This window comes from Balaenoptera physalus (assembly GCF_965194825.1).
Source record: "Balaenoptera physalus genome assembly, chromosome: 1".
Lineage (NCBI taxonomy): Eukaryota > Metazoa > Chordata > Mammalia > Artiodactyla > Balaenopteridae > Balaenoptera > Balaenoptera physalus.
Genome location: NC_138882.1, coordinates 180,453,769 through 180,470,255, shown reverse-complemented (window position 1 = coordinate 180,470,255; position 16,487 = coordinate 180,453,769). Strand labels below are relative to the sequence as shown.

General features: G+C 51.2%; 1 protein-coding gene across 2 annotated transcripts; it reads left to right on the top strand.

Moving 5' to 3' along the window:
• Nucleotides 1–815: 815 nt before the first annotated feature.
• PINK1 (PTEN induced kinase 1) lies at nt 816–16,378 on the top strand. 2 transcript variants are annotated; one of them, XM_082448993.1, is made up of 8 exons: nt 816–1,259; nt 6,408–6,692; nt 8,084–8,184; nt 11,573–11,752; nt 12,269–12,432; nt 13,380–13,507; nt 13,854–14,090; nt 14,934–16,378. In XM_082448993.1, exons 1-8 carry the CDS (start codon nt 864–866, stop codon nt 15,189–15,191), a joined length of 1,749 nt encoding a protein of 582 aa, XP_082305119.1. In that variant the 5' UTR covers nt 816–863; the 3' UTR covers nt 15,192–16,378. The 2 variants fall into 2 exon arrangements, with proteins under 2 accessions (XP_082305119.1, XP_082305118.1); XM_082448992.1 differs by having other exon boundaries at nt 817–1,259; nt 11,570–11,752.
• The last annotated feature ends 109 nt before the right edge of the window (nt 16,379–16,487 follow it).

Genomic DNA, 16,487 nt, shown 5'->3' with positions numbered 1-16,487 from the left:
TAAAGTCATTACAATACGATGTCTGGGATTTGCTTTAAAGTTGGGGGAATGGGGCATAGGAAGGTATGCACAGATGAATAAAATAACGGCCAGTTGTTGAGAATTGTTGAAGCTGGGTAATGGGTACATGGGGTTCACTATACTATTCCAATATTGTGTGTTTGAAAATTCCCATTTAAAAAAAGGCAAGAAAAAAGAAATCAGTACGAATCCCTTTATCGGCCATTTCTAACAGCAGCTTTGGGTAACAGGGCTCTGCCACTAACAAGCTGTGCGACATTGGGCAAGTCGCTCCACGTCTCGGGGACTCAGTTCACTAATCTGAAAAATGTGGCCTTTGGGTGCGATTTCTCTTGGGGTCCTAAGAAGCGAGCAGGGACCGTGGGCTTGTTGAGAGGAGCCTAAGGGCACTGGGAGACAAGGACCCAACAATCAGGGCAACGTGAACTTTAACCTCAGCTCTGACACATACGACCTGGGACCCTCACTGCCCTCTCCATGCCTGTTTTCGTATCTATAAAAATGACATTCCTATCTCATTGGTGGGAAAATTAACAGATGTAAAGAGTCTGGCACGGTGGATGATAATAAACATAAGTTTCCTTTCTTAATTATTCGCTTTTGCCCAGAACCAGCGATGTTCACACTGAGGACCACCCTGACATGCGACTCCTAGACCCTGGGTACAAAAGCGCAAGAAACTACCCGCCGCGCAAGTGCGCGCACAGCGCCCTCGCGCGCCCAGCCAGGAAACCGCCAGAGTGGCGGCCCCGCCCATTAGCGACCGCGCCTGCGCAGAGGCACCGCCCCCGAAGTTTGTTGTTTTGCCCGGCGTCACCGACGCCTGGGGCTCCGGGGAGACCATGGCGGTGCGGCAGGCGCTGGGCCGGGGCCTGCAGCTGGGCCGAGCGCTGCTACTGCGCTTCACGGCCAAGCCTGGCCCGACCTACGGCTGGGGGCGACCGGAGCGGCCGGGCCCCGCGGCGGGCTGGGGTCGCGGGGAGCGCCCGGGCCAGGCCGCGGGACCCGGCGCGGAGCCGCGCAGGCTCGGGCTCGGGCTCCCCGGCCGCTACCGCTTCTTCCGCCAGTCGGTGGCCGGGCTGGCGGCGCGGCTCCAGAGGCAGTTCGTGGGGCGGCCCCGGGGCGGCGCGGGCCCTTGCGGCCGGGCCGTCTTTCTGGCCTTCGGGCTGGGGCTGGGTCTCATCGAGGAGAAGCAAGCGGAGGGCCGGCGGGCGGCCTCGGCCTGTGATGAGATCCAGGTGAGCGCTGGTTGCGGGCGGGGGCTGGAGCAGAGGCGGGCCGGAGTCAGGCGGGGGGGCGGGACTAAGCGTGTGGGCGGGTCCCGAGTTGGGTGAGGGGCGGGGCCAGCTGTGGGTGTGGTGAGGGGCGGGGCTGGGAGGCATGTACTGATTTGGGGCCCTGGGTCAAGGTTTATCTTGTCGGAGCTGGAATTTCTTGGCAGTCATCGGTTAAGGCTCATTTTCTTTGTTACTGATCTCCTCATACCCGGCCAGGACCTCACTTTTGTTTTACTGTCTTCCCTTCCTCAGCATGTTTTGAAAGATAGGTTAATTATAGCTCCTCTTGCACCGAGGCCAGTGACTTTCCATAAATTTTCTAAAATTTAAGGACAACTAAATCATAATAACACTTCTATTCCTGAGGTAGCTGTCATCCACAATTTATGGATGAGGAAACATACTCAGAGAGGTGAGAGGTGAAAGGTGAAGTAACTTGCTGAAGTCACACAGCTAATAAAGGGCAGTGCCCCATGTCTGACTTTCCAGAGCCTGTGCGCTTAAACCACTGTGCCAGCCAGGCTGCATCCAGTTTAGCCAATTAGTGACATAACTGAAGCCACAGTAAAAAGCAAGAACAGCAGGAGAAAACAGCAGACCTAATGGGTTTTAGTTAACCTGGATAGAGTTATCAGAGGTGACTAGATACATAGGGGTTCTTAGGCTTTTTAAATGTTTAAAATAGCTCAGAGAATTCTGTTTCTGCTCAACCAAAATCTGTATTTCTTCAGAGAAACAGAGCCAATAGGATGTGTTTATAAAAAGGGAGATTTATCTGAAGGAATTGGCTCTGCCGTTCTGGAGGCTGGCAAGTCCAAAATCTGCAGGGTCGGTGGGCAGGCTGGACATCCAGGGAAGAACCATTGTTGAGTTCAAGTCTGAAGGCCATCTGCTGGCAGGATTCCCTCCTCTTCCAGGGAGGCCATTCTTCCTGGGGTTTGGAAACACTCACTGAGTTAGTACAGCCCCTGCGTTTCACAGCTTAGCGCTGAGGTGGTGGAAGGTGGGGGTGACTTGCCCAAGGACACAGCTGGTTGAAAACCAAGCAGTGTCTCCCATGTTTCCTGGTTTTCAGCCCAGTTCGTGTTACTCATCACCAGAGTGTCTCACGTTTGCGCTCTGTCCCCTTTGGGGCAACAGGTGACACCTGACCTAGTCCCCAGCCTCTGTACTTGTCTTTTGCTACAGCTCAACTGGCAGAAGCCAAGGGCGGCCAACTTGACAAATCCTACTTAAAATTAGGGAAGCTGTTTTTAAACTGAGGAGCTTGACCCCCTAAGCTTACCATCCTCCATGTCCTTTCCTCACACTTCACCTTTCTGTGACTTGAAGTTTTTAATTAGTTGCCAATTTAAAAAATTCGGGCATTTGACTTCTTTTGAAAGAAAATCACCAGATCTGGCAACTCTAGTGTTAAAATTCTGTATGGTGTCATACTGGGGTAGAACACTGACCAGTGCCTTTAGATGCATTTGGAAAGCATTTGGGGGGGTGGGGGAAACCTATATAAAATAGGCAAAAGACATGAATATATATTTCACCAAGAGGAGATACAGATGCCAAATAAGCATATGAAAAGATGTTCAACCTCACTAGCCATTAGGGAAATGCAAGTTAAAATACAATGTGATATCTCTGCATACTTATTAGAACAGCTAAAATTTTTAAATTAGTGATAGTAGCAAATGCCTGTGAGGATGCAGAGAAACCGGACCAATGGTGAGAATATAAAATGGTGCAGCCACTCTGGAAAATAGTCGGCAGTTTCTTAACAAAGCTAAACATGTATTCGTTGTATGACCCAGCCATTGCAGTCTTGGGCATTTACCCAGAGAAATGAAAACTTATGTTCACACAAAAACCTGTACATGAGTAGCTGCTATGGAAAACAGTATGGCAGTTCCCCCAAAAAATTAAAAATAGAATTATCATATACCAGCAATTCCACTTCTGAGTATATATTCAAAAGAATTGAAAGCAGGGACTTGAACAGATACCTGTACACCTATGTTCATAGCATCATTCAGAGTAGTCAAAAGGTGGAAGCAGCCCAAGTGTCCGTCAGTGGGTGAAAAATACGCAAAATGTGCTATATACATACAATGGAATATTATTCAGCCTTAAAAAGAAAGGAAATTCTGACACATGCAACAACATGGAGGAACTTGAGGATATTATGCTAAGTGAGATAAGCCAGTCACAAAAAGACAAATACTGTATGATTCCACTTATATGAGGTATTTAGTCAAATTCATAGAGATGGAAAGTGGAGAGGGGCTGGGGAGTCACTGTTTATTGGTATAGAATTTGTTTTGCAAGATGAAAAGAGTTCTGGAGATGGATGGTGGTGATGGTTACACAACAGTGTGAATGTACTTAATGCCACTGAACTGTACAATTAAAATGGTTAAAATGGCCAATTTTGTTACGTGTATTTTACCACAATTCTTAAGAATAATTTTTAAACCCTGTACACAGATGTTCACGGCAGCATCATTCATAATAGCAAAATATTAAAAACCCAAACGTCCTTCAGCAGGTGAATTGTTAAACAAACCCTGGTACAGCCATACAGTGGAATACTAAGCAATAACAAGGAGTCAACCATCGATAGGTAACAACCTAAATGAACCTCAAGGGCATTATGCTTAGTGAAAAAAAGTCAGTTCCAAAAGGTTACATCCTGTGCGATTCTATTTATATAACAGTCTTGAAATGACAAAACTGTGGAGATGGAGAACAGATCACTGGTTGCCAGGGGACTGGGATGGGTGGGGTTGGCCCAAATACAAAGAGGTGGCACAGAGGAGTTCTTCTGTGGCGACGGAACACTCCTCTGTCTTGATTGTGGTGGTGATTGCATGTATCTGTACGGGGGATAAAATTGCATAGAGTTACACGTGCGCACGCACGCGTGCACACACGAAAGAATGCAGGTCAGAAAAGATGGTGAGGGACTTCCCTGGTGGTCCAGTGGTTAAGACTCCGTGCATCCACCGCAGAGGGCGCGTGTTCCATCCCTAGTCGGGGAACTAAGAACCCGCTTGCCGTGCGGCCAAAAAAAAAAAAAAGTGAAAACTGAGTAAGATCTGTAGTCTAGTTAACAGTAGTGTATGTTGTCACTTTCCTGGGCTTGATATTGTACTAGTGCTTTATAAGATGTCACTTGTGGGAAACTGGGTGAAGGGTACACAGGACATTTTGTACTTTTTTTTTTTTTTTTGCTGCTTCCTGTGAGTCTATAATTATTTCAAAATTAAAAGTTTTAAAACATGTATCTCATTCTCAAAACCATGGTTGCTAAAGGATTACTCTACAAGATATTGCTTCCACTCCACAGAGTTTAGAAGCTAGTTGGCAAGGCAAGACAGACTTTCGTTTTTTAAAAACATTAGAAGTTATCATACGAGGTGTATTAGCTCATAGGGTCTCAGTGCTTTAGGAATCCTCCAGAAGGAAAGGTTGCTGTGGGCTGGGTTGTCAGGACTGGTTATAGGGGAAGCAGGAGCTTGAGTTGGGACTTGATGGATGAGTAAGGATGAGCAGGTAGAGTGAAGACAGTAGAGATAGGGGGCAGGGGAGGGGAATAGTTTGGGCAAAGGTTCAGGGAGAGGCATGTGAGAGACCAGTACAGCCAGTGCAGACCAGCCTGCAGAACAATTTTCCCATGTAGGAAGTACCAGGACAAAGTACTGAATAACCTGTCAGGTTCTTGAACCTGACGAGTGACACGTGAAAGCAGTGTGGTTGCATCTGGCTCAGAAGCAGGTGAAGGGAGGACGTGAGTGGGAGAGTTTGTAGCTGAGTGACTAACCAAGAAAAGGGGGGATCAGCAGATCAGACGAGATTTGAGGGGGAAGGCAGAGTTTGGGTGACTGGAGAAATGATGTCACCTGCCTGAAGTAGGCAAGAACCCCGATTTGGGGGAAGTAGCCTCTATCCCAGTGCCTCCCCACAGCACCTGCGTTTCCATCTATGTCCATCAGAACTCTTGTATTCTTGTTTCCTTTCTGCAAACAGAATGGCCCACCAGATTCCTAAGAGGTAGAGACAGGAAGACAGATGTATGGTCAGGCCACTCAAGATGGCCGTCCTCTTGCTCTCTCTACATCCCCTGCTGGACCAGTCCCTGCTTCACTTACATCCTACTCACAGGAAGGTGCTTGCCCCCTGCCCCAGCTAGTGATTGTTCTAAGCCTTAGGCCAAAACAGCTCCACCTGCTAGTTTATTAAAGGGAAACATCTGCCCTCGTGATGGTCATTATCCTGAGGGGCTGTGAGGGATGTGCCCCAGTCGCCGGTTTCCCTGGTAACGGATGAGCCAACCTGATACCAATTTCCCTATAAATGGTAGCCTCCTTCACCCCCCCCAAGTGAAGATTAGTGAAGATTGCTGCCGTGTTCTGCCTGCTGTCTGCCACACACGTTGGGATGTTGCTCCAGGACCTTATGCTGCAGACGTGTAAGATGCCCCGTCCAATAAACCATTGATGTCTTTGTCACTGTCTCCAGACTCTTTCTTCAGTCGTCTCAAGGCTGGGCAGATACAAGGCTTGCAGGCCTGTGGGGTGCAGCCCAACAACAGGACCTGATGACTCGGCTCCAGGGATCCCCCTGATTTTACCCCCTTGCCTGCAAAAGCAGCCTGAGGTCATTCACAAGTGGGAGGGGTGACTGCTGGCCACAGGCTTCTGCCCATACACAGTTCTTGGGAACCATCCAATACCTGCCTGCCGAGGTCTTTGCAGAAGGAGCCGTCTCCATAATCAGAAACCTCCAAGCTTGTGCTGGGAGCTTGACAGGCAGCAAAGGAGTGATATGCCGGCTGCAGAATTTGAGAGTTCTGACCTCTTAACTAATTCATGATGTTCTGTGTTGGGCTGTCTCGGTGACTGCAATGAAGTGACACTTCGAGAAAAATTATTCTGAGTAATGAGAGAGAAAGCAGGATGGCCTGAGCCCAGGACGAGCAGTGAAACCCAACTTGGTTGTGTTTTTATTGGCTCTTGGTCTTGTCAGTGAAGAGCTCGCCTCACTGTACCTCCCCATCCCTTCACTGAAGCCTTACTGGGCTCCCTGGCTCACGGTGCCTGCTTTTTTTCTTCACAGGCAGTTTTCACCCAGAAAAACAAGCTGCTCCCTGACCCACTGGACGCTAGACGCTGGCAGGGTTTCCGGCTGGAGGAGTATCTGATCGGGAAGTCCATTGGCAAGGGCTGCAGTGCTGCTGTCTATGAGGCCACCATGCCTGTGTTGCCCCAGGACCAGCAGGTGGCAGGGAGCATCGGGCTCCTTCCAGGGAGAGGCCCAGAGATCGTTCCACGAGGAGAAGAGGAGCAAGCCCCACTGGCCCCTGCCTTTCCCTTGGCCATCAAGATGATGTGGAACATCTCGGTAAGGGTGGGGCCTTCCGTCTTTAAAGCCAGCGTTTCTCAAAATGCCGATCTTGGGGGAACCTCATGGCGCTTTTTCCCAGGCAGTAAATAGGAAACAACACAGATTCTCCACAGTACAGGTGCCTCACGCTCTTGCACAAGGGTCTGAAGCAGCGTGTCTCAGACTGTAATATGTCCATGCATCACCTGGGGTCAGGTCAGAAGGCAGATTGTGGGCCGCTGCTGTGGGGTGGAGCCTGAGACTCCCCCTCCCTAACGAGCTCCCAGGCGATGCCCACGCTGCTGGGCCGTGAGCCACACTGAGTAGCAAGTGCCTAAAGCGTCCAGGCCGATCAGTTAATTTCAGGGCTGCAGTCTGCACTGGCCTCTCTCTCCCTGACCTGCCACGCTGGGCACGAGGGGCCGCACGCCTCCCACCGCCCCTGCAGACCCAAGGCTGGCTTGTCGCCTCTCTGCTCTCAACTCTTGCAGAACTCGAGACTTCGGGAAATTGAGTATTTTTCCCACCTGAAAACAAAGACTTCTGTCCATTTAGAGTAATTTATCTTGCCATTACATGGGAGGTGGGAGGAGAGGTTAGGAAATTCATCAAGACCTGATGCGTTTCCTCCTGCCCAGAGCATCTTTCCAAGGCTAAGGTGGGACACAGCCACACAGCTCATGCTGGACACTGAAGGATGCAGGTTCAGGTTTCGATTTGGGGAATGGAGGTTATTAGACTATACTTCCACGCTGGGCTAATAGCTAGCAAGTAGCCAAATCCTCGGCCTAGGAAATATCCAGTCTTAGTATCAAAACTCCCACTGGTTGGGGCACGACAGCAAATGCATTTACAAAAGCTAAAAGACTCGATTCTTAAAGGATTCTTGACAGGTTTCACAAGTCCTGAGAGCTGTTCATAATGAAATGAGGAAAATAAGGTGCTTTTCCTTGTTTTTTGTTTTTTACCGGGTGATGAAGAGGGCTGTTCCGTGATTCGGCACGAGTTTATCCAGCGGGGGCTTGTCGGGCTGGGCCTGTCTGCTGAAGGGAGCCTGCGCGGGTGCGCGCTAGTGCTCAGTGGTCAGGTTTGAGCCTGGTGGTGACCGGAGGCATCTGTGGCAGGAAGAAGGGTCCCTGCCTTGATCATCTTGACATCTCCTCCTGCCGTGGGCACCTGAGCTGCCAAAGAGTGTGAGGTGTGGGAAGCGTCCTCTGGGTTGGCATGGATGGCACCTCTGCCCTCTCTCTCCCAGGAGAAACTCAGCTTGGCTTCCCACTTCAGAGAGGTTATCTTAGCTTGAAGGTCAAAGCCAATTCTAGGCAGTAGCCATCCTGGTCCAGATTATAAGGAGGGCCTGGACTTGCTTGGGCCTGTGTAACCCTGGATCCATTATGGCTGTGTTCCAGGCGGGCTCGTCCAGCGAAGCCATCTTCAGCACAATGAGCCAGGAGCTCGTCCCAGCCAGTCGAGTGGCCTTGGCCGGGGAGTATGGAGCAGTCGCTCACAGGTAAGCACCCATCTGCCCACCACACAGAGCAGAATCGCCACCTGTGCCCTCACCACTCAGCACAGTGTCTGACACGACACACAGTAGATAATAAAGTCTCACTGAATGATGTAGTCAGTGATGGATTTTCAGTTGGTGGATAATTGGGAAAGACTGTAGACGGTCTGGCTCCGGTGGAAGATGCAGGTGGCTGACTCACGCTGGAGTAGGGAGAGGAGGCCGTCCAAAGCTGCCCAGTTCAGAACGATGGAAAATGCATCTGGTTTCTGATTCCTAAGTAATTCCCAGGTAGAAACAAATCGACCTCTGTCCCCAGCGGAGGCAACACTCACTTCACGAATAGCTGCCGTGACCTGATAGTGCCAAGAGATTTTTTTTTTAATGGCCTGTTCTCCATGTGACAGAGGAGCCTGAGAAGTCGGGAGCAGAGTCTAGCATGGTAAGTGCTAGAATGGCGTACGCTCAGGTGCTAAGGGAGCCCAGAGGTGTGTGTGTTGCAGGGGTTCGGGGCCATTCAGAAGGGCCTCTTGAAGGGACAGTTCTGCCTCTTGGAAGATGGATAGCCATTAGCTAGGCAAAGAAGTAGGAAAAGAGGCTCCCTCCACAGAGGGAAGAGTCTGGATGGCAGCCTAAGCTCACCTTGGCTTTGCAAACCCACAGGTTGTAAAAGATAATACTTGTGCCAGAGGAGACACTGTGCTCCCTTTAATATTTGTAGACCACCAGGAAGAGGTGGCCCGCTGCGTTTTTGGTGACTTACTAGAGGGTTGGTCTGTAGATCAGAAGCAGGAAGGTGGAAATGGGGACTTTAGGAAACATACATGGAAGACCCCTTCCAGGGCTTGGAAGGCTCTAGTGTGACTGAGGGTCGGTGCAGGCCTAGGGAAGTAGCTGCTTGGGGGGCTTAGCCCTGTCCTCCTCTTCTCTGGCTTCCTTTGTAGGGAAGGGTGGGTGTCAGCTGCTTCCTAGGGGCTAAGTTTATCCTCTGGTGCTTCCTTTTGTGGTGGAAGCGTCAGCCAGCTGACATGGTGCTGCTGTGCAGACCTGTCGCTCTGCAGACTTCTACCCACTTTAGTTTTTTCACAGTGTTTATCTCCATCTGTTCTTAAATTGTAGATGTCTTTGTCTATTTATTCATCGTCTCTCCGGCTGCACTCTCTGAGGGCAGGGCTTTTGTGTTTGTTTACTGTGTACACCCAACAGCTCAGTGAATGTCTGTGGAATGATTAGATGAATATGGCAGAAGGTCTGTTACCTAAAGTACTGATGACATCAACTCTGTCTCGGGAGAAAGACTCCGAGACCCTGAGAGCACTGGGTGGATTTCTTCCTAGCCTTTGCTCATCTGGGGACCTCAGACTCAGCCCTTGTGATCTGCTCCTGTGGCTGCTTCTCCCACCTGATTTCTGATCTTCTCCCGTTTACACCCTATGCTCCACCATGGTGAATTCATATGCCCTCCCCAGATGCACACAGGCCTCTTGTGTGTGCAGTTAGACCCCCACCACAGCCTCCGGTCCTGCTCCAGTTCTCCATACACACACACACGCACACACACACTCCAGTCCTGCTCCAGTTCTATACACACACACACGCACACACTCCAGTCCTGCTCCAGTTCTATACACACACACACACACACACACACACACACACACACACACTCCGGTCTCGCTCCAGTTCTATACACACACACGCTCCAGTCCTGCTCCAGTTCTGTACACACACACACACTCCAGTCCCACTCCAGTTCTATACACACACACACGCCTCCCCAGCACAGCCACACGCTTCCTCTGGGCTCTCGTGTCAACCAGGCAGCGCTTTCCCACTGTGGCACTGACAGCCTCGTGCTGTGATCGTGATTCTCCCACTGGCCTTAATGGCCCCAGGCTAGGAACAATGCTTTGATTCCTTTGATCGCCTAGGACAGGGGCCCATTTGGGTGGAGTCCAGAGGAGCTGTACAAGGCCACACGGTGGACTGGCTTCAAAGCTCGGAACTGAGGCAGCTCTGAGGACGGGGCATGTGTCGAACTCTCTGTGTTGTCTTGATGTCTCTGGGCTTCTGCTCCCTCCTCCTCCTCTGCCACCCAGCGTCCTTATTTCCTACCCATGGCTACACCTCTGGCTTCCCTCAGGCCTCAAGTTCATGTGCCCAAAGCACAGTGAGGGCAAACAATACTGAAACATCGGAGTTTGGAGCAGAGAAAGATTTATTGCAGGGCCACGCGAGGAGAAGGATGGCTTATGCCCAAAAAACCCCCAGACACCCCCAAGGGTTTCAGCAAATCGATTTTAAAGGCCAGGTGAGGGGAGGGGGTCACAGGGTGTGTGAGTGGCTCGTGCACAGTTCTCTGACTGGCTGACGGTGAGGTCGCAGGGCGGTGTCAGGGGTTCACATTATCGATCCTCAGGCGCCGGTAGGTCTGGGGGCCGTGAGGCCGTGGTCATCATGTAGTTAGCATCTTCCATATGGGGAGGGGGGTGTCACATCTGTAAAACAGCTCAGGAATGTGCATCAGATACTGTTATCCAGGTACTTCGGAGAGGAGCTAAAGCAGAGGATTCGGGGGAAGGCCCCATAGGGTCCTGCTCTGTAACAGCATCCTTTCACCCTCAGCTCCATTGCTGACTGCCCAGTTACTGCTACGTTACTGCACTCACTCACTCACTCCACAAAGAGAGACTCTCCCCTTTTCCTGCCAGCCACTGGGCCTCAGACATGACTGCAGGCTTGTTGCCCTTGGGGTAGGTGCTTACCCTTAGTCCCAGCAGCTCTGAGCCAGGGGCAGGGCTGGTACACAGCAGGTGGTTTTGCAGCCCTGGTCATGCCTTCCCGAACGTGGCCGTTGTGTCTGGGCGGTAGGTGTGGGCGTGGCAGCAGGTGACATCTCTACTATGAACTGCATGTGTGTCCATTCACTCAAAGGTTTACTGAGCTCATACTCCATGCCCAGTGTTATGCTAGAACTTGGAATCGAGGAGATTCCAGGTCCTTTACAAGCATTAACAACTTCATGAGGCATGTTACCACCTTATCCCCCTTTTGCATTTGAGACTGAGCCCAGAGAAGTTAAGCAACTTGGCCAAGGACTTGGAGTGGCAGGGGTGGGATTCAATCCCAGGCAGTCCGATTCCAGGGTCTCCTACACTGTGTTCTGCCACCTGGGATGGATGGACAGTGGACGGGCTGGTGGAGTCACTGAATGCGATGAGTCATTGTGGCTTTTCCTTCCAAAACCAGGCTTTGCACCTGGGGCAGAGTTGATATGAGGAACTGGGCGCATAAATGCATGTCAGTATTGAATGTGGCCTTAGACTGTTCTATTTCCAAGTGTCATATCTGCTACTGGCCTCATGTTTGTCCCACTTGGCTGAAAAAGAAGATCCAAGGGGGTTCCCAAGCAGCTGGCCGCACACCCCAACGTCATCCGCGTCTTCCGCGCCTTCACATCGTCTGTGCCACTGCTGCCAGGGGCCCTGCTCGACTACCCTGACGTGCTGCCCCCGCGCCTTCACCCCGAAGGCCTGGGCCACGGGCGGACACTCTTCCTTGTCATGAAGAAGTAAGTGGCAGGGGTGTGGCAGGACCTGTAGTGAGCGGTGTGCCTGGAGCCCGGGGTTGCAGGGAAGAGGGATCCCCGCCCTCTGGGAGGCCAGGCTGAGGGCGTGTCTGCCCTGTGGAGCAGTTTCCCTGTAGGACAACTTTTCATGAAAACAGAAACACGTGTTGAGTCAGAACATACTTTTCCCCTAGTGCTGTTAGTACCTTTGACTGTTGCCCCCTCTGTGCTCACCTTACCTGGTTTCTTAACATAAACTGCTCCTTCCTCCATCCCTGCACCCCTGGCATTGCCGTATGGGTTTTTAAGGAAACAAATATCTGTACTGTTACTTTTAATATGTGAGGCCCAGTTCTTACTTCCTAATTTCAAGATGGTGGGTGGGAACAGAAAGGATACTTGGGGAAAAAAGAAATCAAAAAGTTCAGGAAGAAGAGGAAAGGCCATCCCCCTAATAGGAAATAAGGTGCTCAGGATCTTGGTGCACAGTAGCCGAGGCCCTGTCGCCCTCTCTGGCAGCTACTCCTGTACCCTGCGCCAGTACCTTCGTGGGCACAGCCCAAGCCCCCGCCTGGCCACCGTGATGACTCTGCAGCTCCTGGAAGGGGTGGCTCACCTGGTGCAGCAGGGCGTCGCACACAGAGACCTGAAATCCGACAACGTCCTCGTGGAGCTGGACGCAGGTAGGTGCCCCGCTGCACCTCCAGGCGGTCCAGGGCACGCTGGACTTTAGGTCTGGGGACATTTAGGAGCCTTTGGGTCTTTTTTTTTATGTTCTAAGTTGTTGTGTCTTAGCTCTGTACACAGCAGATGAGCACTCCCTCCTTCAAGATGGAGGTTTTTGTTCTCTGTGTAGGAGCCACGGAGCGGTGGTGAACGGTTCCCAGGTTCCTTTCGGTTGTCCGCTTACAGAACAGAAACCTCAGTGGCGGACGTTTTCTTGAATAAAGTGAAAGAGAGGTAGACTTTAGCTTAATACAAGAAAGAATTTTCAAACAGTGAGCACTGCTTGAATGTCAGCCCGGCTGCCCCTGGCAGTGAGCTCCCCGTCACTGGAAGCACTCAAGTGAAGCTGGATGGCCACTTGCCTGGGGATCCTGTAAAAGAGTCATGCCTCTGGTCAGTTTTGAACTAGAAGGTTAAAGATAACTAAATATGCTTTTCTAAGGAACTGGCTTTTTAAAGGAGGTCTGTATGAATCCTTTTACAAATAACTAATTCATAACGCACCTATTTTTTAGGTTTGGATTTGAGGTTTCCAGTTCAAAGACTCTTGGCGGTCATTTGAGCCAGCACCACCTGATGAGTAAAACAAGAGCTGCTCCTTCAATCTTGGGAGAGCTCCAATTACTAGATTATTTAGATTGAGCCAAATTTTATCCCGTTCTTTGCCTGGGGACCTTGATTTCCTAGAGGCACATCTGTACTTGTGTGGCTGGCCCCGCTCGGCTTTCCAGCGAGCGGGCAGCTGTCCAGGCCTTGCTGGCCTGTGCTCCTGGGTCAACACGGAGTCCCTGTGAGCCCCTCGTACCCACATCCAGAGGGTGGCTTTAGTGGAAACATAGGACCTCGGGGCGGAGGGGTTGGTGGGGAGAGGCTCGGCCACTCACCTCTGCCTGTCCGTCTGCAGACGGCTGCCCCTGGTTGGTGATCACAGACTTCGGCTGCTGCCTGGCTGACGAGCGCGTCGGCCTGCGGTTGCCTTTCACCAGTTGGTATGTGGACCGTGGTGGAAACAGCTGCCTGATGGCCCCTGAGGTGAGTCCTGCTGAGTGTGTCAGGCGCCGTCAGCAGAGCCTCTCCCACCAGGTCTCCTCACTGTTTACTCAACACTTTCATCTTCTCTGACCCACAATGTATCAGAAGTCCCTTCCCTGCCTCTTTGCTTAAATTTGGATCTGTCTGATGTTCCAGGAGATGTGAGTTTTGTCATCAGCCCAAAGCAGAGCTGAGCAGATTCTCCTGCATCTGAGCTACAGTTCACTCAGGTTCTGGGTTCCCTGGGACAGAGTTCAGATTAGTCTGTGAATCGGGTGCCGTGCAGGAGCATGAATAGTTTAGAAGTACCAGCAGCATGACTGCTCACTGGTTGCTTTCTGAGCAGGTGTCCACAGCCTGCCCTGGCCCCAGGGCAGTGATCGACTACAGCAAGGCTGATGCCTGGGCGGTGGGAGCGCTCGCCTACGAAATCTTCGGGCTCCCCAATCCCTTTTACGGTCAGGGCAGGGCCCACCTTGAAAGCCGCAATTACCAAGAAGCTCAGCTGCCAGCGCTGCCCGAGTCGGTGCCTCTGGAGGCGAGACAGCTGGTGAGGTCACTGCTCCAGCGAGATGCCAGCAAGGTGAGGCCGTCCCCAGGTTTACAGGGATTGTGTGGATGGAAACCTCGGTTCATGTTCCAGAGTAAAGGTCAGGGTTGGGCAAGCACTAGAGTGACAGGCAGCTCCTCTGTCTTACAAAGGTAAAGGCCAAGTATAGGAGAATACAAAGTAGACTCGCGTACAGATAGGAGTATGGGAGCTGGCCACCAAATTAGTCAGGATTCCAGCAGTTCAACTCCTCTTGGTTTTAATTGCTTAAAGTTACTCAGAGGGAAAGAGATGCAGTTTTAAGAAACGTGTAATGAAGATGTAGCTTAAAGAATCAGCTGAGATCTAATCAGACAGATGTGATGACATCTCCTAAGAGATCTGGACATTGTGAAATTACTACAAAGGCTAACATATTTGAAACCTGAATTGGAGTGGCAGGTCCGGTTGAGGTGGCATGTTTAGTGGAAACAGCCTGGACAGACCAGGGCTCAAACTCCTGTCCTACCACTTACCCCTCACCCCTCACCAAGTGTTCCAGGCTGTCATGGTCACGGTAGGTGCTTGCTGCTGCCCGTCATTAAGTCATGACAACTCCCCTCACCCCAGACACGGCTCCTGGGCCTTCCAGGGTGCGGAGGCTCTTCCAGCAATGCACACTGCCCCCCGCCCCCCCCCCCCCAATTTGTACCCATGGAAAAGCCGGGAGTGTGTGTCAGGTGAGTGCAGGGTATTGTAGGAGATAGAAGGGTGGAGAGGAATTTGCTCGGGGCCAGAGAAGGGAAGGCCCTGCATCGAGGATGCATTAACAAAGCAGGCTGTGGGTGAAGACTTTGTCACAGGTGTTCTAAGCGTCAGCTTCCCTTCCTGTTACAGAGGCCATCTGCCCGAGTGGCTGCTAACGTGCTTCATTTAAGCCTCTGGGGTGAACGTACTCTAGCCCTGAAGAACCTGAAACCAGACAGGATGATCGGCTGGCTCCTCCAGCAATCAGCCGCCACTCTGCTGGCCAGCAGGCTTGCAGAGAAGAACTGTGTGGAAACAAAAATGAAGATGTTATTTCTGGCCAACCTGGAGTATGAAGCGCTGAGTCAGGCAGCCCTCCTCCTCTGCTCGTGGAGGGCGGCCCCGTGACAGCCGATGTAGCTGGTGAATTACTAAAAGGACTTCCAGTATCTGTGTTGTGATGGTCTGTGAATGCTGAGGGAGGGGCTCCTAGGTGAGGGGTGGGGGAGTCGGTCAGGAGAAAAGATGGTGCAGGGCGGGCCAGTCAGGCAGAGAGAAGGCCTCGGGTTTGGCAAGCGGAAGGAACAGCTTGAGTTCACAGTCTAGCTACTAACTCGCTCAAGCAGTGTGATTCTTTATGCATCATATAACCTGTGTGGACTGAAGTTCTCTTACCTCTAAAATGAAGAAACTGGTCTAGCTAGAGGTCGGCAAACTTTGTCTGTAGAGGGCCAGTACTCAGGCTGTTGCAGCTACTCAACTCTGCCGTTGCAGCGCAAAGGCAGCCTTAAATATGTAAACAAGTCAGTGTGGCGGCTTCCCAATAAAGCTTCATTTAGGGACATTGAGATTTGGATTTCACGTGTCACTAAATAGTCTCAATTGTTTCCAACCACCTAAACGTAAAAACTGTTCTTAGCTTGCAGGCCTACAAAAAACAGGCAGCAGGCCAGACTGACCCACAGGCCAAGTTTGCCAACCCCTCGTCTAGACGAATTCAGAGGGCCTAACTAACTCTAAAAAGAAGCGCTGGCTAATCACTAGGCCCCTTTGTGTATCAGCGCTAAAAATGTGACTCTGCATACAAATCCAAAGGAATGAGCCCACTGTACCAGGCGAGGGGCTACTCGGGTGTAAGCTGCTGACCAAAAAGTCCCACCTTAAGCTCATGTCCTGTCTTCACAGACCTCTGAAAAGTCAGTGACCGAGCAGGTGAGGCCGAGCTGAGGCGGGTTAGACCTGCGTGCCACGTTAGTCTGCGTGTTACCTGCGCTGAGGCAAACGTTCGCACAGGTCAGGGTATGCAGGTACCAGAGTGAAAAACGCTGAAGTAAGGCCCGAGATGCGGGAGCCTCTGCACTTCAGTCACGCGTCCTGGAACAGCTCTGAGGGTGGTCTGGGGGAAGCGTCGCCACAGAGCTCGTCCAGCTACTGAATTGAGTCTAGCAGAGCTAACATGACTGATGAAATGGGAATTAACAGGGCAGTGTTTTAAACTTGCTGATTTTCCCCTTCTGACTAGCGTTTCTTACAGGAATTGTGAAGAATTAAATGCATATTTACAACTGCAGAACATGTATGTGCCTGGAACTGAATACTTGGCTTTGAGAGTGATTCTTACACCACAAAGACAAGAAACGATCAGTAACGGGGAAGGGATTTTATATACAACTTTACACATGCTTTTTAGGAACACAATTATTG